The sequence below is a fragment of the Lepus europaeus genome, chromosome 7 (assembly GCF_033115175.1).
Source record: "Lepus europaeus isolate LE1 chromosome 7, mLepTim1.pri, whole genome shotgun sequence".
Lineage (NCBI taxonomy): Eukaryota > Metazoa > Chordata > Mammalia > Lagomorpha > Leporidae > Lepus > Lepus europaeus.
In genome coordinates, this window is record NC_084833.1 from 28734403 (window position 1) to 28758043 (window position 23641).

The following is a 23641-nucleotide window of genomic DNA, read 5'->3' on the forward strand; positions in this document are numbered from 1 at the left end:
CCGACTCAGTCTGAAGTAGGGCCTGAGAATGTGCATTTCAACACATTCCAGGGGACACTGAAGCTGTAGGTCCAGGCCCACACTTTGAGAACCTCTGGCTTAGAACATCTGGCACTTACGTACTTGACAATGTTAGCCATCACCACAATTAATACTTCTTTCCTCCTGATAGCTCTTAAAGAGCCACAGAGAAAGTTGCCTTTTCTCCCATAGTGAACAAAAATCTCCCAACTCTTCCAATTGATCTTTGTATCTGATGCCCATTGAATTGTTGAAGGTCTCTACTTTTTTTTTTTTTTTTTTGACAGGTAGAGTGGATAGTGAGAGAGAGAGAGACAGAGAGAAAGGTCTTCCTTTTTGCCGTTGGTTCACCCTCCAATGGCTGCCACGGCCAGTGCATCTCACTGATCTGAAGCCAGGAGCCAGGTGCTTCTCCTGGTCTCCCATGCGGGTGCAGGGCCCAAGGACTTGGACCATCCTCCACTGCCTTCCCGGGCCATAGCAGAGAGCTGGCCTGAAAGAGGGGCAACCGGGATAGAATCCGGTGCCCCGACCGGAACTAGAACCCAGTGTGCCAGCGCCTCAAAGCGGAGGATTAGCCTGTTAAGCCACGGCGCCGGCCAGGTCTCTACTTATTTAAACAGCTCATTTCCAGCAAACTGGCTTTTACCATTCCTTGCCTAATCTACAAGAAATCATCCAATCCCATAAATATTGTGTTCCTGAAAACATATACTCATGTGGAAGAATCCACTTAGATGACATAAGAGGAATTCTGCTCCCATGAAGCTAAAAATGACTATAAAAACACTAATAACACCTCCTCTTCGGAGCTAATCTTCAGGTGATGTATTTTCAGAATTTCATACCTGTATGCTCCTTCATTCACAATTGAATGTGCAACAGCCCAAGTCCAGTGAGGATATGGATCTGTCCCTTCAGCATGTCTATTGATTTTCATCTTTATCTCAATTACAGTAAGATCTGTGGTTTTCCGTCTCAACACCCACTTCTCCATTTAGCTTCATAAAGGATGAGAAAATTACAATAAAAAGATCGAGATAATTGTACAAGATTCAAGTCATTGCCAAGGAGATTAAGTATAGCAAAGCTGCTGGAAGGTAACTGCCAGTGGGCAGGCAGCGCCAACAGCAAGAGCCTGGCACATCCAGGCATTCTTCTCATAGCCCCTAATTCAGTACCACCCCGTCATCTCAGAGCAGTCAACAGGAGCTTCTGGGTCACCCCACTCTTTAGCAACCCCAAATGCAAGACCTTCTTGCCTAAAAGCATTACCCTGTCTCCTGCCCTTTGTCATCTCATCAGAGCCCAGCTCTGCTCATTCATAGCAACTTTCAATACTAGGCCCAGTTTTATCTTCAAGTTAAAGTCTGTGCAATTCCCCTTACCACCCACTATCCACCCGATTGCCTCTTTCTTCTGCTTTGGGAGTCCTGCCTATCACAGAAGCCCTCCTACACTGATCAAATTAGAGCTGACACTTTTCTCCTCTACTCAGTTTGGGTTTGGAAATCACACAAGTTATCTTCACACTCATCTTCTTCTTCCCAATTTGCCATGAATTCTCACAATGCCTGTCTTTGATCCTAGAATGTGTATTTACACTGGACCTATTTTTAAGTCTTTGCCACCCATTGGGGTCTTCAGTTAATACGACTGCTACATGTTACCTGTGTAGATACATCTACATCTCTGCACCATCTTCACCTTTAAACTCCATGCTGAGGGCCAGTGTTATGGCACAGCAGGTTAAACCACCACTTATGATGCAAAACTCCCAGTTTGGATCCCAGTTACTCCACTTCCAGTCCAGCTTCCTTCTGAGGTGCCTGGGAGAGCAGCAGAAGATAGTCCAGTTCTTGCACCCCTGCCACCCACGTGGAAGACCCAGAATGGAATTCTGGTCTTAGCTGCAGCCTGGCCCAGTCCCAGTTGTTGTGGCCATTCAGAGAGTGAACCAGTGGGTGAGGATCTCTGTCCTTCCTTCTCTCTGTCACTCTGCCTTTCAGATAAATCAAAATAAATCTTTAAATAATAATAAACTCTATGCTTGACCAGGGCACTCCAAATATGCCTCTGCCTTCAGTTCTCTGCCATGTGCCATCAGCCCTTACCACTCCAATAATGAAGGAGCTACAGGAAGCTGGCCTCGGAGGGCTATTATAGGTATGATCAGAAAATGGAACAATAAGTCTGAACATACACACACAGCTTCAGCAGCGGTGGTGGCCAACTTTCCCTTCTTCCTAGTATGAACTCATTCTGAGCCATTGACTCCCGGCTGAATTCCTCTATCAAGCAAAAGTCTAGTTTCACAGAAAGGAACTGAACTTTCTGGACTTGAGGAAAGGCAGCCAGTGGCTACACAAGAGCAGAAAGTGCTACGTGCAACCCCTCCCTCAAACACCCCAACCTTCAGGATCCTAGCTAGGCCTCCAGAACATCTCTTATCATCAGCTTCAAAAGCTGCAAGGAACCAATTATCCCTCAGAGCTGACACCAGGATAGAGAGCTCCTCCTGGAAACCCCAATTTTCCTTCCAGGCACAACTTAAAACAGACAGAGGGAAAAGAAAAATCAATACTGGAAATATCAGCACTTTCCCGGCCAGCATCTTATGGAAACCTTCCCAGGCTCCTGTGGACCAAACAGACCATCTCCTTGCACAGACATAGGATAAGGCCCATTTTCCTGCCTGCCTGCCCTGCCTCACTTTGGGTCATTCTCATTATTCCCCACTGAGGATATTCTTTCTTTGGATCTCACGATGAAAACGTTCTCCGGCAAAAGCAGAGCCGCAGAGATGGCTTTGCAAGTGGCGGGTTCTGACCTGAGGCTCCAGGTTCCAGGAGCGGAACAGATGTTGGTGTTGAATGTGGATGCCTGGGCGTGGCCATCAGGCTGCAGAACCAGCTCTTTTTCAAGTTGTGCCTGGCACATAGGTATCTGAACCCAAGTCTTCCTCTAATCACCTTCACAATCAGGACCATAGCAGAGTCAACTATATTATTCTTTGTATACTATTTTTCTTAAATCAATCCACTGTTTAAAAACACAGATATGTTTATAAAGGAAACTATAGCAACATCTGCCATAAGTAGAATATCACTCAATGATGAAACAAAATAGTCTTATGAAATCCTAACTAGACTGGGTCTCTAGCTAAAGACATTAAGTTTAAGGCTTGCCACACTTTCTTAAACCAGGGAGACTGCCAAGTCCTGGGGAATAGTAAAAGACACAATGGCACAATCCAAGACTCTGTGGCTCAAGTGTAAGAACTAAAGGAAAATAAAAAAGGGAAATACTTTGTAACCCTCAACTCTAATGTTATTCAATGCCATCTGTGTGTTCCCTAAAATTATTTTCCACATATGTGGTAGACAATCCCTCCTCCTGTCCAATGAACACTTACTGAGCATCTACTATGTGCTATGGACTCTGAAAGAACCAGTGAGAGGGGGTGGAAGGGAGAGAGAAATGAAGGAAGGGAGAGAAAGAGGGGGAATGAAGGGAAGGAGTGGGGAGAGAGAGAGGAAGAAAGGAGGGGAAGAAGGAAGAGAGAGGGGGAAAAGAGGAAGAAATGAGGGAAGGGAGGGAGAAGAGAGAAGTAAAAGGAGGAAAGAGAAAGAAAGAAAAAGAAATAACTCTGAATCCACTTGAGACATTACAGAGGGAAAAAAAAAAAGAAATGAAATGAAAAAACAAGAGTTGAGAGAGCCTTCTTTCCAGTCTAGCACATTAAATAAATAAGAAAAAACCCAGGTTCAAAATTCTGAAAACCAGTCCCCACCCACTGTTCACCAAGTAGCTTCTCTGATTACCTTCCCGATAGGAAATGACAAGTGGTTATTAGTTTTTGAGGTCTGGCATGCTTTGTAAGCAGTATTAACCACCCCAAAAACCTCAGGGCTGCCCAGATCAACAAGGCCCCACCCAAATGTCCCTCCCTGCCCATCCCAGGGGTAGCCCCCAACACCGAGAGACAACTGACATTTAAACCCGATGGAAACCACACCAAACCCTGTCTCTTCTAAATGTCAAGAAGGGAGGCCGCCCAGCCAAGCAGGTCCCTCCAGGGCTGACTGAAAAACCACATCTCCATAGCTGGATTTAAAAACCAATCAATAGCAAGAGACAAGAGCAAGGCAGGGACTGACCTTGGTGTCAAGGGCAACCACAGTGATTCACAGTTGTGACCAATTATCTCTTTGTTCATCTTTATGTTTGTCTCTGCCTGGGCTAGGGCTGCCTCCCAAGCAGCGGGACCCATGACCCGACTGCATTCCAGGCTTCTGGCTTCTGTCGGGTCTGGCTTTGAGCAGACATTTTAGAGCAATCAGTTTTTGCTGTGTGTGTATGTGTGTGTGAGAGAGAGAGAGAGAACACTGGGGGAAGGGGTACCTTCATTACTGATATTTGTCATTCTCTTAAAGTGCACATAAAAGTTTAAGCTTCTTGAATCTTGGAAAGAAAAGTAGTCAAGGGATGTCTGGTGTTGCTTTAGAAAGCCTGAAATCTCTTTAACCTGTCTGAAAAGTATGCTCTACAACATCCCCAACCTGTGGCCAAGATGCTATGCATGTTTATTGTGTCTTCCCATTAAAAGGGGTGGATTTCACCTGAGAATAACTCAGGCCCCTATATAAACATAATGAACACTTACTCCTGTCAGAAAGCATTTTACAAATAGCAAGTTATTCAGTCCTCACAACAACCCTATAACATGAGGTTCTGTTATCCCCATGTTACAGAAAAGGAAACTAAAACACGGAGAGGCAAAGCAACTTGCTCAAAGGCACACACCTGGCGCAGGCACCGTGGCGCAGTGGGTTAAGCCAGCACTTGAGAGGCCTGCAGTGCACATGGAAGCAATGCTTTGAGTCAGAGATACTCATGCTGTCCTGCTACTGTGCACCCTGGGAGGCACGCAGATGACGGCTCAAGTGCCTGGGCCCCTGTCACCACATGGGAGACCCTCAGATGGAGTTCCAGGCTTCCGGCTTGTTGTGGGCACTTGGGAAATCAAACAATAGATAGAAGGTGACTCTCTCCTCTCTCTCTCTCTCTGTATGTGTGTGTGTGTGCGTGTGCACATGTCTCCCTTCTTCTCTCCCTCTGTCACTCTGCTTTTAAATAAATAAATCTTTTTAAAAAATCACTTCTCGGGCTTTTGGCTAAGATCAAGTGTAAAAAAAAAAAAAAAAAAAAAAAAAAAACCTACCACCGGGGTCGGCGCTGTAGTGTAGCAGGTAAAGCCGCACCTGTAGTGCCTACATCCCATATGGGTGCCAGTTCGAATCCCAGCTGCTCCACTTCCTATCCACCTCTCTGCTATGGCCTGGGAGAGCTGCAGAAGATGGCCCATGTCCTTGGGTCCCTGCACCCATGTGGTAGATGCGGAGAAAGCTCCTGGCTCGGGGCTTTGGATTGCCCCAGCTCTGGCCGTTGCAGCCATTTGGGGAGTGAACAAATGGATGGAACACTTTCTCTCTCTCTGCCTCTCTGTAACTCTCTGCCTTTCAAATTAATTAAAAAAAAAAAATTCATGTTGGGGAAGGGTCACAGGAAATGTCCTCAGAGCAGCAGTTCTCAAAGTGTGGTCTGGGATCCCATGGAGGAATCCCACAGACCTTTCAGAACATTTTCTCAATAACACCAAGCAAAGTGAATGTCTACCCATGGCTGACTACATTATAAAGTCCCAGCTTATCTGCCATATCTATCACTGTCATCATCTTCATCTCATCATTGTGGTCTTACTATTCTAGTACATTAAATGTACTCTGTCTAATACAACCAGAAAACCCAAGTGAGGCAAATATTTTATTTAGGTCAGTTGTCAAGTGCACGCTCACATTTTCCATGAGAGCACAGTGGAGTTTTCCAGGGAGCAGGCTGTGTGCCTTATCACAAGAGGCTGAATGTGCCACAGCTAAGAGACTGTCATTGTCTGCCAGACAAGTCAGACCATGCAGAGATTCACACAAAGACATAAAGACCGCTCTTTCTGCTAAGTTTTCTAATTCTAAAAATTTTATTTTTCATAAAAGTGCTATTTATCTTTCTGTTCAGTAATAAGTTTATTACTTAAATGAATTAAAATATATTTTAAAGCATCTCAGTTTTTTTTAAAGATTTATTTTAATTATTTGAAAGGCAGAGTTCCAGAGAGGCAGAGGGCAAGAGAGAGATCTTCCATCTACTGGTTCACTCCTCAAATGGCTGCAACGACCAGGGCTGTTCCAGGCTGAAAGCAGGAGCCCAGAAATTCTTCAAGGTCTCCGCTGTTGGGCCATCCTTGGCTGCTTTCCCAGGCTCCTTAGCAGGGAGCTGGATCAGAAGTGGAGCAGCTGGGACTTAAAACTGGCACATATATGGGATGCCTGCGTTTCAGGTGGTGGCTTAACTCACGACACCACAGCACTAGTTCTTCAGGTTTAATTTCTAATGTGATGAAGATGGGTCAACAAAATTCAAACAAGCAATAATTTTCTAGAACATAAGGGGGTCCTGAGAACAAAAAGCCAAAAACTGTGGCACAGGACTATGTGTTACCTGCAAGGACCACGCCTCCCTAGTAGACCTCCTGCAGCTGCTGCACTTTGGTACTTGGCACAGAGTAGGAACTCAGCGTATGTGATTTTGGGTGCTGAATTAATGCTAAGGGACTGCATTGGCCATTCCTTTAGATACATGGATCCACAAGCATGATAATGCTGGAAGCTCAGGTGCACACAGCTTACCTGGAAGTAGTCTGTAATGAAGGATCCGAGTTCACTCCTCAGTAGCCGCCTGGGGAGAGAGAAACACGGTCAGGCAGCCCTCGATGGTACAGCTCATGGGGACCCATTCACAGGCACAGCTCCCCAGAGGCACAGGTGGGAGTGCACTTTCCTAAGTCCTGGTGGCACCCCACCTGCTAAGGTTGTCAGAGAACTGCAAGGATGGGCACCCTAGGAGCTCTGCTCCTTTTGATCACTCTGCAAAAGTGAACATCTGAAGAGTGTGGTCACAAGAAATCTGATTCTAAGAGTTGGCCGTGGCTGGCCAGGGCACTTGGCTTTCAGTGAAGCAGGAAGAAGCAAGGAGAAAGACTCCCATTCTGCAACCCTCCACATCCACAGAGCACTTCCTTGTTTAAAGCACATTTGTCAGACCTTCTTCACTCATGAACTGTAAAGCATGTGTGTGACAGGGGGCAATTCTCATGCCTCCTCCACAAATAACGAAATGGAGGCTCAGAGAGGTCCTGAAACACATCAGTGCCACAGCTAAGACTTGAACCAGGATGCTCTGCAAATTCAATGCATCTTTCCCCAACCCCACTGTCTCTGTCCTCTAATCTATCAAGACATTCAGCTAGAGGCTATGGTTTGTGCGCTCTTACCACCCATCCCCGAAGGACAAAGCATTCTTCACAGGGAACCACAGCAGAGAGAAATCAGACTTTTTTTAAAATTTATTTATTTGTATTTGAGAGAGAGAGATTCCATCCCCTGGTTCACTCCCCAGATGGCCACAATGGCCAGGACTGAGCCAGGCCAAAACCGGGAGCTAGCAACTCCCTCCGGGTCTCACACATGAGTGGTAGGGGCCCAAACACTTAGGCTCTCCTCCACTGCTTTTCCTAGGCCATTAGCAGGGAGGTGGGAAGTGGAGCAGCTGCGACTGGGACTGCTGCCCATATGGGATGCCAGCATCGCAGGTGGCAGCTTCATTGGCCAGGCTGCAACACCAACCTTGAGAAGACAGATTTTCTTGACAATGGCCACAGACGTGTACTGAACTGCCTTCCACTGAGACACTTGTTCTCACACCCACAATACACAGATGAACAAGACAGACGGAGTCTCCACTCTCCTCCAGTCTCTATTCCTGGAGGTGGGTGGAATAGGGAGTCCGGGACTAAAAGCCCTCACAAGATAATTCCCAAGACTCTTAAGTCCCAGAAGGAAAAAAAAAAAAAAAAAAAGACACATAATGGGACCATCCCTTGTGTTCCTTCTTTAATTTGATCCAGATAAGGTGAGGGAGCTAAAAACAAGAATAACTGGCTCTCTCCTCCAGGGAGTCCCCTAGGGACTTCAGATTTCATTCACTCATCCCACCAGCTGTGGCTATTAAGGAGCCAATGCTGAAGCTTTTGCTAATCTTTGCTGGGTATCAACTCTCCCCAGAGCATGTTCGCACACATCCCTGAAGGATAAACCAGAGGTTACAGTCAGAGATCATTACATGCTGAAAACAGATACAACAGGATGGAGACAGAGGAAGAGAAATGCTGATGTTGTGGCTCATTGGGTTGAACCACACTTACGACATCAGCATACTATATGGGCATGGGTTCAAGTCCTGGCTGCTCCACTTCCAATTCAGCTCCCTGAAGATGTGTCTGGGAAGGCACTAGAATACGTTCCAAGGAATTGGGCTCTTGACACCCATGTGGGAGAACCAGATGGAGTTCCAGGCTCCAGGCTTCAGCCTGACCCAGTCACAACTGTTGCAGCCATTTGGAGAGTGAGTCAGCAGATGGAAGATCTCTGTCTCTTCCTCTCTCTCTGTAACTCTGAAGGAAGGCAGGCAGGTAGGCAGCAACCTGGTGGGCAGCCCCAAGTAGACAGAGGTTTTGAAACAGGAAGAGGTGAAGAGTCTGCATGCTCCCTGCTTCTGCCCGTGGCAAGAAGAAACACCTTCTAACAAAGCCTTACTGGGAATCACAGATGGAAAAGCCAGGCTTCATGCAAAAGTGGTAGAACAAGTCTTCATAATGGGTGTCTCAGGGTGCTTCCCAAGGGTGTCTTGGATCCTCACAATGCTGAGGGACTGACAAGGTTCTGAGATCAAAGCAGGTGATGAACCCGGGTCCCAAGGAACCCAGGCTGGGAAAACACTGTGTCATGAAGAGGTAGCAGAGGAGGAAGAGGTCAGGGGAGGGGGAGATGTCCCAGGTCAAAAATGAGGCGCATGCTCCCGGAACACCACAGAAGAGGGAGCTATGCTGAGGAAACATGGTGAATGTGGTTAAACAAGGTGTGACTCCCTGGGGCATTTCACAGTGGTTCTCAGAAAATACTGTGAGACTCCACCAAGCAGGAACCCACGAGGTCTCCTCTCTCCCTGTCTAGGGAGGAAAGAGAGCATCTGACAGTGAGGCGAACACACAGCACCTTCCAGTGCAGCCCGGGTTGCTGCAGGCCACAGCTGAGGCCAGAATCCTGCAGTGCATTACTGGAAGACACAGCGTTTGGAAGAATCAGCAGATAAAGGAGCAGACTCAATGCAGAACCAAGACAAAGACTTAGCCAAAAGGACGCTGAAGCCAGAAGCAGCCGTCTAAGGGATGACAAGATGGTGATGGACAAATTACAAAGCAGATTCTAGAAAGAGGTGCCTTGCACCACGCTGGAAAGGCTGACCATTAGTTCTTCACTAAGAACAGACAGACACAAATGCTGGACTTCTATACTTCAAATGTACCGGATAGAACCAGGTACAGTAGGAGAGCCACACAGTAGTCCTTTTATCAAACACCAAGTTGAAAACTCTCCCCCCCAGGTGTACCTGAGCAGAAAAGACCCCAGCTGATAATTTAAGGCAAGATTCTACTGTCCTGTGTAGGCAACTCTGGAAGCTGTGCTGCCCTGACCCTTACAAAATTGTGTCTTATTCTGTCTGAGCCTGTTATGAGCCAGAGAAGGTCACTGTTTATATGCAGAGGTTTTCACTGGCAGCAAAATATAGGAATCAATGAAAATATGCACCAACAAAGCACTAATAAGGAATTAGTGTTCATCCACAGAATACAATTCTATGCAACAGTAAAAAGACTAAAGGAAGTAGAGAAGTGCTCTAAGTAATGATAGGAAGAGATCTAAGTCATATTAAGTTAAAAAAAAAAAAGAAAGAAAGAAAGACATAGCAGAGTATTTAAATACCAACAATTTCATTTGTCATTCTGCTCTTACAGCTTCCTGTTCAAGTCTATATTAGCTACATGATTTGGTTTCCAGTAACTAGGTCCTTTGAGCTGAAATGTACAAGTATGGTAGCTTGATTTTCAAAGGCACATGTGCATTTTGAAGTATCAAATATAAAACAATAGGTTGTATATCATCTTTTCCATCTCTTCAAGTAAGGGACTGGAGAAGTGGAGGGCACTGCTTAAAATTCAGTAGGGCAACAAAATACTTTAGCCAACATTACTTTCTGAAGTTGGATGGAGATACCATCCTACAGAATCCCTGCCACCCTCTCAGACCAGCTTAAAGACCTCAGGGAAAGTGGGCCACACGGTTGGCTGTGTCTCCATTAGAGTCCTTGTACTGCACACAGAAACTCTGGAAGAATGCTCCTTAAAGCACCACTACTTGTCTTTGAGGAACAGGAATTAGGATTCTGAGGCAGAGAGGTAGAAGGCTCTCCACTGTATATCTCACGATAGGTTTACATTTTTGAACCATGTAAATATAATCCTACTCAAAAACAATTCTTAAAGAGATTCCCAAATGAACAATAAGCACCAAGGTTGTAGCAGCAGGATGACCTGAAGCCAGAGAAGGAATCTGAGTCCCTGGGCGGGAGCGTGACAACAGTAAGTGTAGAGGTGCCAGCAAATCCTGCAAGTCCTGGGAACCTGAACGTCCAGACCTGTCTCCACCTGGCAATCTGCAACCCTTTGTAACTTAGAACATGGTGAGGAGAGGAAAAGGGGCCCGGGCTGGAGGTTCAGGAGCAGTGTCAGCCACAGCCAGGGTAGGGGAGGACTGCAACTGAGTCATGGTACAGATCTTCTATAGTCTGCCTCTACTCCCTGTGCTATTACTGCTTGCACTTGGTCTAGGGGGAAAGGTGCGATGGAAAACCTCTAGTCTTCTTGACTTGCCATCACCAGTGGGACTTGGAAGAAAATGTCCCACATGCTCCCTACTCACCAAAAAGAAAATCCAACTCTTAGAGAACAGGGGGCCATGGATTTATCAAGTCATAACCTTTTACTGAGAACCAGGATTTATGGCTCCCCAGGTGCCAGAAAGATGAAGGCCTGGTTCCCAATACCTAGGATGGATGTTCCTGCAAAGCTTGAAGGCTAGAATCCAGCAGCCACCCTTCTCTTTTTCCCACTCTTTCCTAGGGTTTCTTCCCTGCTGATACTAGTTGGGAGAAGAATAAACATAAGGAGTAGGAGACCAATCACTCCTGGGATGGAGTTAGCCTTTTTCCAGTTCCAGTTTATGGAGCACTTGCTAGGTGCCTGCCACTGCTATCAACAATGTCTATGCTTCTGCATTTCAGACTGACACAAAACTGCAAGGTGGTAGTAACAGCTGGACTTTCTATACACAAGGAAACAGACCTGTGCCAGCACAGGCCAAAGATGAGAGGTATCTTGCTGAGCACAAGGAGCGGCAGGCAGCTGCCTGGGTCTGAACTCTGCCAGCGGCTTTGTAGTGATTGTGATAGGAGCAAGAACCTCAGCAAACTCACCAGCCCTTCACATTTCCACTTCCCCAACCAGAACAAGGAGACGATACAGATCCTGCTTCATAGGACTACTGCAAGGGCGAAATGAGTTCATTCTTGGGAAGTTTCTAGAATAGCCCTGGCACATGCAAGGTCCAGCAAACATGAGCCACCAGGATTTTACCAGGTCTATGGGAATCAAAAGCCCACATTCCCCAGGTCTCTCCTCTGATGCTCCTCAGCATCTTCTATGAAGTTTCCAAGGGAAACTCCTGAACAGGGTAGGATACTAGGGCCAGACCATGTGTGGTCAAATGACTTGGAGGCTGACATGAAAGCAACAGCTCAGCCTATGAGGCCCTGCTCCATCTGTTTCACCTGTTGGACTTTCAGGCCTGGTTTCACTGGGAAACAGAATTCTGCTGCTAACCACCATGAGCCACTGAGCCAGACGGAGAAGGAAGCTGCGGAGCTAGAGTAATAGGAAGGCAATGCTTACTTGGGGCCCAACCAAAAAGGGAAACAGGGCTTGAAGTTCAGCCAGAAGCCAGAATCACTCACACTAGGGGAAAAAATGGAGAACTGTCCCCTGGTCTATGTGATCTCACCCTCCTCCCTCCCAGGCTGACCAGCTGAGACATCAGCCCTGTTGATGGGATTTCCTGCTTTTACATGAGCCTGCAATCTCACTCCTCATGCCTGCTTAACACAGCATCCCACTTCTGTAGGCTTCGAGGTTAAACAGGTACTGCCAAAGCCCATTTTGAGCCAGCGAGAGGCTCAGGGACAGCAGACAGGGCAGGCAAGAACAGAAGTGACGTAGAAAGGAGCAGGTGTGGTGCAGAAGTTAAGCCATGGTTTGGAAAGCCTGTAGCCCATATTAGAGTGCCTGGGTTCAACTCCCACTTCCACTTCTGCTCCAGCTTGCACTAATATGCACCCTGGAGGCAACATGTGATGGCTCAAGTAATTGAGTCCCTGCCATCCACATAGGAGATCCAAATGCTGTTCTGGGCTCCTGGTTTTGACCTGCCCCAGCTCTGGCTATTGTGGGCATTTGGAGAGTGACCCAGCAAATAAACTTCCCTCTCTTCTCCTCTCCGCCCCTCCCCTCCCCTCCTCTCCCCTTCTTTCCTCTCCCCACCCTTCCTCTCCCCTCCTCTTCTGTCTTCCTTCCTCCCCCTCCTCTCTCTTTTTCTCTCTGCCTCTCAAATAAATAAATAAAACTTTATTTTAAAAAAAGAAGTGATGGGGCTAGCACCGTGGCGTAGTGAGTAAAGCCGCCACCTGCAGTGCCAGCATCCCATATGGACACCGCCCCACTTACAATCCAGCTCTCTGCTATGGCCTGGAAAAGCAATATAAGATGGCCCAAGTGCTTGGACCCCTGCACCTGTGTGGAAAACATGGAAGAAACTCCTGACTCCTGGATTCAGATTGGTGCAACTCCAGCCATTGCAGCCATCTGGGGAGTGAACTAGCAGATGGAAGACCTCTCTCTCTGCCTCTGCCTCTCTGTAATTTTGCCTTCAAATAAATAAAAGTAACATAGAGACATCACCCTGGAAATGAGCCACAGCCTCCCTCTACAAACAGGAAAAGACTCAAGGCAGCAAAGCCCCTGTCGTGGCCCCAGCTCTCTTCCAGGTAAGGTGAAGGATGAGGAGGCAGCTTGTAGTCAGGGGCTGCCATTTAACAGGATGAGTCAGGATAGACACGTCAATTAAATATTTCTGTGATTTTCCCCAAGTTCCTCCAAGGATCCACACCCTCTGCCCCAGCCCATCCATGGGATGCACAAAGGCTGCCCCAAGATCCAGGAACAATGACAGTCCTCCTAGGTCCTGAGCCCCAGGCCGTACTTCATCAGTGCCATCATGCTGGTTGCTCAGTTCTCTGAAGATCACTCACTCTGTGCAATAGGACATGTTTCAAGATGTGGAAACGCCCTTTGCCCCTTTGGTGCATTCCATGGGAGCCTGTTGAAGGGGTTTCCCCTGACCCAGGTGAAATGCTAGTGCTCCCACCTCTGGTGTCTGTGCCCCAGTGGGTGGCAGTGGGGCTGGTGAGAAACGAGGAAGAAACCAACAGCAGGCATTTATTGAGCTATCAATCATGTGGCACACACTAAGCAGTACACACACGGCATGTGGAATTCTCCAACAATCCCCCAGGTAGGGATTTATCCTCACCCCGCGGAGAAGGCTGATGCCAGGGCAGTACACTGGTATATCCTGGCTCTAATGAGGCCAACCTGAACATTAGGCAGTGCCTCCCTGCCACACCCCCACTCCCGGGCCTACAGGGGCAGGCCACTATGCTGAGTGAACAACCCAGGTGCATGTAAACCAGGACAGCTGAAACAAACTCCTCTAAAGTCAGCACTGGGCCTCAGCTCCCCTGCCCAGTTACATGCCCAAGTGTGGATCCAGCGTGGCCAGAACTGAACTTTTCAAGAAGCCAGAAATCTGCACCTTCAAGGGACACGTCCCCATTTCTAAACAACATTTCAACCAAACACCACACAGGCTAACCCTGTCACAGGTTTCTGATGGGCCAGTTCCCTGCCACCCACCCTGCCCAGGTCAAGTCTCTTTCTCAACTGCAGCAGGCACAAGGCACGAACACATAACCAGGAAGAAACATCTGGGCAAAGAGAAGACCTCACTTTAAACCCCCTCCCTCCCAAAATACGGTCCTGGGAGAATAATGCCTGCACCTAACTCATGATCTCCCAGTGAGACTATGCCCAGAGACATTGGGCCTAGATCCGGATAGCACCAGCTCTGCATGCCTCTCGCAGCCAGCACATAAAGGGTTTCCGAACACACGAGTCTGGGGTTCAAATCTCAGCTTAGGCACGTTCTAGCTGTGTGATTCCCTGCAAAGTACGCCACCTCCCTGTGCCCACACTTCCTCATCCCAAAACACACAGTACTATCTCATCGGGGTGTGGCAAATTTTACAAGCGTTGACTTATATAAAGCACTTGGAACACAGCCTGGCACAAACTACCTGGTAAGCAAGTGTGTGCTATAGTTGTTATCTCACGGAATTGTGCCTCAGGCCAGTCCACTCTGGCAGCCTGTGGGCAGGCTCTAGGCTTCCTCCTCTCTCCATGACTCCTCCCCCAGCTGTGGGACCCACCATAGTCAACAGAGTGGGTAAAGCAGACAGAAAACCCTGAAGTGGGTTTCAGGTGCCAACTGAGTCAGAAGGGACATGTTTCAACTCAGACCCATCAGAGATGAAGCACAGTTCTTGGAACTTTCTCTTTCCTTTCAGTCTCTGGGGTTTCCTTCACTCTGTCCGCTCTCTGCCAAAAACAGAAGCAGGGTGGTTGGAGGGAGAAGGAAAATATGCATTTCCTGCCTCCGGCCAGCTGCAAATCACTCATCTCTGGCTTCCAGAAATCTCTCCTCTGAGCATTTACTTCTGCAGAGAAAACGTCCTAGGGAGTCGCAGGGCATGCAGCGGTTGTTGGCTAAAGAGGCATGGCCTCAGCTGCCTTTTCCACCTGATCTCCGCCTGCTCCCCTTTCAGATTTCAACTCAGGCATCATTTTCTCCAAAGTCTAATTGTATGCCCATCCTCCGCACAGTCCCATCATACTGTATTCTGCCATCGCCCCACTTAACACGCCTGCCCAGTTCCCCTTGCTCTCACTCTGCTATGAGCTCCCCTAGAGCAGCACCACTTGCCTAAAGGGCTACCCCAGAACATGGCCCGGGAGAAAGCAGAGCATGCAACAAACGTTCCTTTAATAAAATCCCTGGAAGTGCTGGCTGAAGACTCTTGAGGAAGAGTGTGTTTCTACGTCAAAGAGCTTAGCCACTCGTTCTTGGAAGGCTCATGCAATCCAGCCTCTAACCCAGTCCTGTCCCCACTGCCAAATCACCCACACATCAGGGGTGGGGCTAGAGCAGGGGTGGTGAAAACCACTTCAATGCCCCACAGAGAATTCAAACAAGACGACACCCAGGATCCACCCAAACTAGGACACACAGAATCCAGAGAAGCCAGAACTGTAGCCTGTGATGACTGGGGATTCAGCCAAAAAATGTCTACTCTGAAAGGTTACTTTCTTTCCTTAAGTGATATCATAACATAAAGGCTCTCTTTTTTCTACAGCAGTTCCAATGGAAAATATTCTGATTTACGGTTTTCCTATCAACAGTCTTTATTCAAAGACATTGGCTGATATATTAAGATTTGACATTACTGATGGATTTATTCCTCCCCCTTTTTAGAAAGATTCATTTTAATTGAAAGGCAGAATTACAGAGAGAGGGAGAGGGAGAGGTAGAGACAGAGAGAGAGAGAGGGCTTCCATCTGCTGGTTCACTCCCCAAATGGCTGCAACAGCTGGGGCTGGGCCAGGCTGAATCCAGGAACCAGGAGCTTCTTCCAGGTCTCCCATGTGGGCCATTTTCTGCTGCTTTCCCAGGTACATTAGCAGGGAGCTGGATTGGAAGCGGAGTAGCCGGGACTCAAATAGGCACCTATGTGGATACCGGCAGGCAGCAGCTTAACTTGCTATGCTACAATGCTGGCCCCAGTGCATTTATTCCTAATGTATGGAGATATCTGTCTCTGAATTAAATACTGTGTTTTAGATCCTGACCATCATCAATCCATAGTTTTTCCTCATGGCTACCTCAAAATCCATCTGCTAAAACTTAGAGATTATTTTCAATGACACAACTTAGCAGAAACAGTCAATTATTTGTAATGACCGCATTACTGGTCCCAGTTATAGCTCCCTCTCTGGTCTCCCTTGGTGTCGGGTGATCTTGGGATAAGTTCACAATTCTCAGATGCATACTAACTCCATTGTGAGAAATATGGCCAGGGCTGGCTGGGATTGGTAACTGAGGGAAGCAGATGTAGGCTTTGATGCCAAACCTGGATAATGCACCAAGAAGTTCATTACCATTTGGCTTGAGTAAAACAGAGGACTGAGACAGTCACTCCCTCTTGTTCTTCTCTCTGCAGAAAGGACAAATAGCTGGCTCCTCTTTTAAGAGCTCAGCCTCGCCCCAACTCAATTCCAAGCACACTCACTAGTTCAAAGTGCGCTTACCTCATTCAAACTATGGAGAAGTCTTTACAGGGTACTGAGCCTGGGGAAATTCATCACAGCGTCCTGTGTTCTCATGTGTGGGACCTGCCCATCATTTATCACTTTATCATCCTGTTCACAACAATGAGAATAATAATGACTAACATTTATGAAACATTTGTTGTGCATCAGATCCTGTACCAAGGACACTTCAGCATTCTCACAATCTCCCTAACCATATGTACTGGTGTTATTATAGTTATCCTCAACGTATAAAAGAAAAACAGAAAAATGAAGTACCTTGCCCATAGTCACAGAGCTAGCTATCTTGATCCCCGGTCTCTCTGTATCCAGAAGCTGCTCTGTTAAGTCAATTCTATTGAACCTAGCACATAACATCTGGCACATAGTTGGGCTGACATAATTGGTGGAAAAACGGGCATGAATGTCTGGTATTGTGGCAAATTAAGCCACCACCTGCGACACCTGCATCCCATATCAGCACCAGTTCAGGTCCCAGTTGCTCCACTCTCAATTCAGCTTTCTGCTGGTGCACAAGGGAAAACAGTGGAAGATGACCCAAGTGATTCAGAAAAGAAAACCAAAGGGGTATGAGAACAACTTAGCCTCCTCTCCCACCCTCATGCCTAAATCCTGTTGAGTTCACAGATCTCTTCTGCAAACAGGTCTTTCAAAATCAAAATCAAAATCAAAACCCAGGGTTGGACGGTGCCGCGGCTCACTAGGCTAATCCTCCGCCTTGCGGCACCGGCACACCGGGTTCTAGTCCTGGTTGGGGCGCCGGATTCTGTCCCGGTTGCCCCTCTTCCAGGCCAGCTCTCTGCTGTGGCCAGGGAGTGCAGTGGAGGATGGCCCAAGTGCTTGGGCCCTGCACCCCATGGGAGACCAGGAGAAGCACCTGGCTCCTGCCATCGGCTCAGCGTGGTGCGCCAGCCGCAGCGCGCCAGCCGCGGCGGCCATTGGAGGGTGAACCAATGGCAAAGGAAGACCTTTCTCTCTGTCTCTCTCACTGTCCACTCTGCCTGTCAAAAAAAAAAAAAAAAAAAAAAGGGGGGGGGGGAACCAGGGTCTGCCTGAGTGTGACAAAGGGCAGCGTGCCCATCTTGTGCTTCAGAGACAGAACCAAGGGCAGCTGTGTTTATTCCCCCACAGGCACTTGCAGATGTGGGAGCACATTAGGGTCAGCTCACTCACTCAGCTTGGGACATCCAAGTCACATAAATGTCCGAGATGTATTTCTCGTTCTCAGCTATATCTGAGTCTCAGTGATAGGAGAGCCTGTCTTCCCGCTAACCCTGTGTTAAAGAGGCTCAGGAGAGGGGGAGCACAGAAACACAGGTTCCCAAACTTGAGAGTGTTGGCTTAATCTGGGCTCAATTCACCTCTGAGCAAATAGCTTCAAACTCAAGCATAGCTACGTTCCTCAAATTGCTCAAAACTGAGAGGAGCATCCAATGGCAGCCCAAGCCCAACCCCAGAAAGGACGGCTGGGAGCACAGCCTGCTTCTCAGGAGGGGTGTTGATAATTACAGAGCACAGGAAGAGAGGGGCTCCCAGAGGCCTAACAGAAGGAACAAAGGCAGAAAGATCAGCTTCAGAGTCATCAGTTTCCCCTCCTCTCATTGTAAGACTTCTCTCCCTCACACTGCAGCATCGTGTGCAGCACTGTGAAAGGCAGGGATGTTATTCTGAGTTCCCCCAAATTCACAGGTCAAAGCCTCAGTCCCCAATTTGATGGTATTTAGAGATGAGGTCTTTGCGGGGTGATTAGGGTTCAATAATGGGGCCCTCAAGATGAGATCAGTGTCCTTACAAGAAGCGATGCCAGAGAGCTTGCTCACTGCCATCCTCATCTATACAAAGAGGTTGTGTGAACACCCAGAGAGATGGTGGCCACCTACAAGGCAGGAAGAGGGCCCTCAGCCAGGAGACGCATTGGTCGATGTCTTGACCTGGGACTTTGTAGCCTCCAGAGCAGTGAGATTTCAGCTATCCAGTTTAAGGTATTTGCCACAGTAGCCAAAGCATACAGCACAGGTGTCTAGATCAGATAGGAGTTCAAATCCTGACTCCACTGTTTATAGCTGGGCGACCTCGGGCAGGTTATTTCGTTTCTCTTACCCATGACTTTCTCATTTGTAAACGACTCCTAACAAAGTGAAGAGAGATGAATGTGTAGATGTACAAGAAAGGTCCCCAGAGCTGCCTGGGACTCTGCACCCCCATCCCCACCCCCAAATCCCTATGGTACCTCCTCCATGCACACTAAGGCTGGCCTAGTAATCACATTCAGTCCACAGATGTGTTTTGTTTGGACTGCACCAATGTTTGATGAAATCTGGAGTGTTTACCAACATTTAAAAGTCAGGAAACTTCACATAAAAATCTCAGTTTCCGGTTCTTCTTGAGAAACACCATGGGCTGTCTCTGGAACTGTGTTGTGTGTTCACTCCCTTGCCACAGAGGGTGAGACCTTATCTCCACGCACCCAGGCCGGCTTCTCCCACTTAGAAAACCAACTTGGCACCTGCAGGCCAGGGGCTAACAGAGCTGCCCTAACAATGTGGCTGGGCCTTGTATTTTTTCTAGCTGCCCACAAACAGAGCTTTTAAGTACAATTTCAGGATCGTCTCCTGGAGGGAGGGACAATTAGCACATTCCTGAGTCACTCTTTTATTTATTTATACTTCTATTGTGAGCTGAAAACCTGCATAGAAAGGCCCAGATCTTCCTTCTTAGAGCTGACCCAGCTTTGGCCCTGTCACTCAATTCCTGGGGCCATGGTCTCCTCCTCTGTGAAATAAAACCAGGGACTAGATGACCTCTTTTGTCTGTTTCCAAATTTCTGTAATTATGAAGTGAAATTCAAGAACATTGGTAGAAAGTTAACACCACTCTGTTTATCTAGGAGCCCCAAAGCTTTTAATGAAAGCAGCACTCCTAAAACACCCCACTGACTCTCAACACTGGCCTGAACTAAATGTAAACAGGACCTGAATAACGGCCTTGTTTATTTTTCAGCCTACTCCAGGGTTTTGTTTATAACCTTGATGTTATGCATTTAAAGCGCCCAGAGAGAGATGACCACCAGGGCATCAGAAGACCTGATGGTTCAACCTCCTGTTCCTAGGAGATCCTGGCGCTCTGAGCCCTGCCTGACTTTCCACTCTCCATTCACCAAAACAAACCCAGGGGTACCACAGGTCAACCTCCAGTGCTCTGTGCACCTGGGCCCTCTTTCAGTTCCTTGTTCATGGCAACTGGAGGACCTTGGCACTTGTGGTTTCTACCACCTGGAACCCTCTCCACTCAGCTCACTCCCACTGATCCTTCAGATCACAGCACTCGCATCCTACCCACTGTTCCTGGCTTCCTTGGTAAGATCGAGTGATGCTAACTTATGCTTTCATCACACCTGCGGTGTTGTAGCAGTGTCACAGTTGCATTTTTACATTCTTTGTGTGTGATTAGCTGAATAATCATTATCGCCCAGACTGAAAATAAACGCCAGGAGGACAGGGTCCTCATCTGTCTTTGATCTCAGAGCCTGACCAACAGGGAGACACTTAGATACTCGTTGGGAAGTCATTCAGTAGAAAGAACAGCAATAAATCCCAAGCAGGCCAGTTCCAACCACTAAGCCAAATTGCCTATCATGACACCAATAATCAGAGCACAATAAATGTGCAAAGAATAAACAACACACTCTCCACCAACCCTCTGCCCTTGCCCCTTGTGAACATGAACAAATGGGTGACCCATTCCTGTGTCAGTCAGCAGTCTCAAGGACAATCTACTAGTTGAGAGAAGCAGCAACAGGAATGAAGCAGGAGAAAAAGCAAACATAAGGAAAAGCTCCTGGTGCCGTAGCCCTACCTGTTCCTGCTCAGGCCCATGGTGGGAAAACAGCTCCAGGTCTTCCACTTACCTGATGTTTTCATTCAGTGCATACAGCTCGTTGCTTTGCAAGCCACCCCCTTTGAAAACGTTGATCACAGCAGTCTGGACACTGCAGGGAAATCAAACCACCCCTGGTTAGAGAATATGCCTTGTGGGGCCACTTCAGCAAGCAGATCAGGACTGAAGAGAGATGCAGAGCCTGTGCCTGGCACAAACATGGCCTCATCATCCATCCAGGGGATCCCTCATTTCCTTCTTTGGAGGGGATGGAAGAGTTAAAGGAAAGGACTCAAAAGTAGCCACTGCTATCTTGCAAGCCAGCAGGTCTTCCTCCCTGGCAGTCCTACTGGCACCTAAAAGGAGCAGGCAGTCAGGGCTGCTCACAGGAAACTGTGGAGCCAGCACCTCAAGGACTGGAAGAGTCCAGAAATGGAATGTACACCACGCGGGAGCTGACCTGGGCAGAGAGTTCTCCCTCCTAACTGACCACTGTCTCCACAGAGCAGCTTGGAGGTCTGGGGCTAATGCAAAGTGGTAATTGCATACCTTTCCAACAGCACTTTCATTGGAAGAATTTGCTGTGGGCAAGCCTGTGTGGCCCCTTCCATTCCCACCCCTGTGCAGTGTGCAGGCTCAGGACCCTATGGCATCAGTTAGGCCCTCCATCCTCAGGGACCTCAGCCCAATATGACAGCAAAGGAGCTGATTGCCACCTTGTCCACATCAAGGCTTCCAGGCCTTTAAAGCATAAAGATGCACTGACCACCCAAACATTTCAGTGTCCCCTCTCCATCCTCATCTTTCTCTGCTCCATTCATTGGAAAATTGCAACAATGTCCACAACTACAAAGAATTCAGTAATCTTGAAAAGAAGGATCCTAGAGAGTCTGCATACATTTTAAAAAGAGCCACAAGAGTATAAAACACAGCAGTGATGCAGTCTCTGCTCGAGGCTTGGTGACGAGGTCAGCCAGACGCTTACAGCAGCTCCTCTCCCAAGCATTGGTGGCTCACAGGTTCTCATAATCCCTGTTTGATGCTGCTCATTTAGCTTTTCACAGATCCACAGGTAATCTCAACTCACCTACTGTCTATTTGGCCAGAAAAGACACACAAGGGTACTTGAAAAAGTTTGTGGGAAAATGGAAAAAAAAAGAAAAGAAAAAAAGGCTTATTTTGCTGCAAAATAACTTTGAAATCCAGGCAGGGTTTTTTCATCATATACACAATTTCCATGAATTTTTCGAAGAGCCCTCATATAGGACTCCACCGTGGAACAGTCTGACAGTCTGGGTGTCACTAATAAACATGATCACTAACCCTAAATTCCAATCCAGCTGCTGCAGACTGCATAGGACAGAGGCGCCAGAAGTCTGTTTCCCAGCTACTAAGACGCGGAAAGCTAGCAGAGGCCTTGGAGATAAGAAAACCGCTCTCTTCATCCTTGGCCCTCTAATCACCCCCTTCCAGAAGAAGAGAGATCCCAGCTGCGGCAGGATGCCAGCCAGTCGGCGGGCGCCCCCGGCCCCGCTCTAGCCCTGGCAGCCCTCCACCCCTATACCTGCTGCTTTCTTTACCTGTTCCAGGCTGAGTTGGAGCTCAACTGTAGAGCCTGACGGGCGGCCTGGAATCGGGGCAGGTCGCTAAGCACCGGAGAGCTCATGAAACGTGGTCTGGGCCTGCGGAAGGAGCCCATCTTGTGGAACTCGATGGGCAGGCTGGGAGCAAAGCCACGGGTCATAGGTCCAGGGCAGGTTTCAGCTTCACCTCTAGGACCAGAAGGTTCCAGCGGCTCACAGGAAGGGCTTCTCCTGGGGATGCTTCCTGGCCCTCGGGCTTTCTTAAAACCTCGAACTTAGCCAACACCTGGAAAGAGAGGGCATTCTTGATTGAGGACTCCTGGGCTGAGGAACTGGGGGAAGTCTGCCACCACACCTGCCTCCCATTCATCAGTTTTTACAGCTCTCTTTCTGGTCGTGATGGTGTGATTGCCCCAACTAGGAAGTCACTGACAAGGGGGCCAGGTGGAGGCCAGTCCTACAGAAAAGCCATCTCTAAGCTGTGCTTGACTCTGCTTGCTTTAGGCACCTCCTGTGTTTCTGCAGCCCACAAGGGTGTGCTTTAAGAGATGGCTTTTTAAATATGCCTCAAGGGGAACACAGGAGCTCCTTGTCCCAGCTCTGAAGACAGTCCAGGATGTGCCTTTACCGTGTGGTCCCAGCGTTCCAGTGCCTCTCACACTCCTCACCTCCCATTCCTTCATTCATTCCATCAGGACACACTTGCCAAACGTGCACTATTGATTCACCCGTGAATTACAGAGAATCCAAAGATCTGTAAGTCCTCGCACCCAGACTCACAGTCTATAGAGAAGGTAACTATGTATCTTCATCCAGACAATATATTTACTGAGTGTCTACTATGCACCAGGCACTGGCTCAGGCACTGGGAGACACAATGACAGCTCTGGGGAACATGTGCCTGCCCTGTGGCACTTACAACCTACAGGTCTATCCCATGCCATTCTTATTCCTCTCCCAGGCTCTTGATTGTAAGTGCTATTCCCCTTGCCCAGAATTCTCTTCCTTTTCCTCTTGGCTTATCTAAATCCAGGTTCAAGGATACCACCCTTTGTAGGGTCATGAGCTACTTTATGGTTTTGTGGTTTAAGGCAGTGGCTTTGGGGTGCACCTGGGTTCAAATCTTAACTTGGCCACTCCCGAGTTACATGACTTTGGACACACTGAGTCTAACACCCTCAGCCCTTCACAGCACCAACCCCACAGGGCTGGGGAGAGCTGAGATGTGGTTGGGCGCCATGCTCAGCAGAGTGGCAGACAGCGTCTCAAGTGCTAGTGGTTTCCCTTCAGGCTGTTTTCTTTCCCTCAATGGCTCTTTCGACCTGGGATTTCAGCCTCCTATTCTTACTGAACATCAGATCCAAATGAATGACTGACAATGAGTTTTGGAGCTCCACAGAGTGAAGGATGGAAGGAAACACCTCCAAGGTCATTGTCACTTTTGTCTTGAGGGGTTCATAGGTTTAGCCCAGAAACATTCTCTCTGCCACCTCTCTCACCAGCCAACTCTGCTATGTCCCAAAAACTAATGATGAAAGAAAAAGAGATATTCCAGCCACAAGGGCCCCCAGGACAGGCTGGGAGGGGAAAATGA

General features: G+C 48.0%; 1 protein-coding gene across 8 annotated transcripts in view; it reads right to left on the reverse strand.

Moving 5' to 3' along the window:
* PRR5L (proline rich 5 like) overlaps nucleotides 1–23641 on the reverse strand; it is a 172370-nt gene that overhangs the window by 40755 nt on the left and 107974 nt on the right. For all 8 annotated transcript variants that reach the window (XM_062196294.1, XM_062196295.1, XM_062196293.1 and 5 more), the window contains 3 exons: nucleotides 22045–22333; nucleotides 20496–20576; nucleotides 6768–6816 (listed from right to left, as the gene is read on the reverse strand). In XM_062196294.1, the coding sequence (XP_062052278.1) occupies nucleotides 6768–6816; nucleotides 20496–20576; nucleotides 22045–22208 (294 nt within the window). In that variant the 5' untranslated portion in view covers nucleotides 22209–22333. The remainder of the gene's footprint in view (nucleotides 1–6767; nucleotides 6817–20495; nucleotides 20577–22044; nucleotides 22334–23641) is intronic.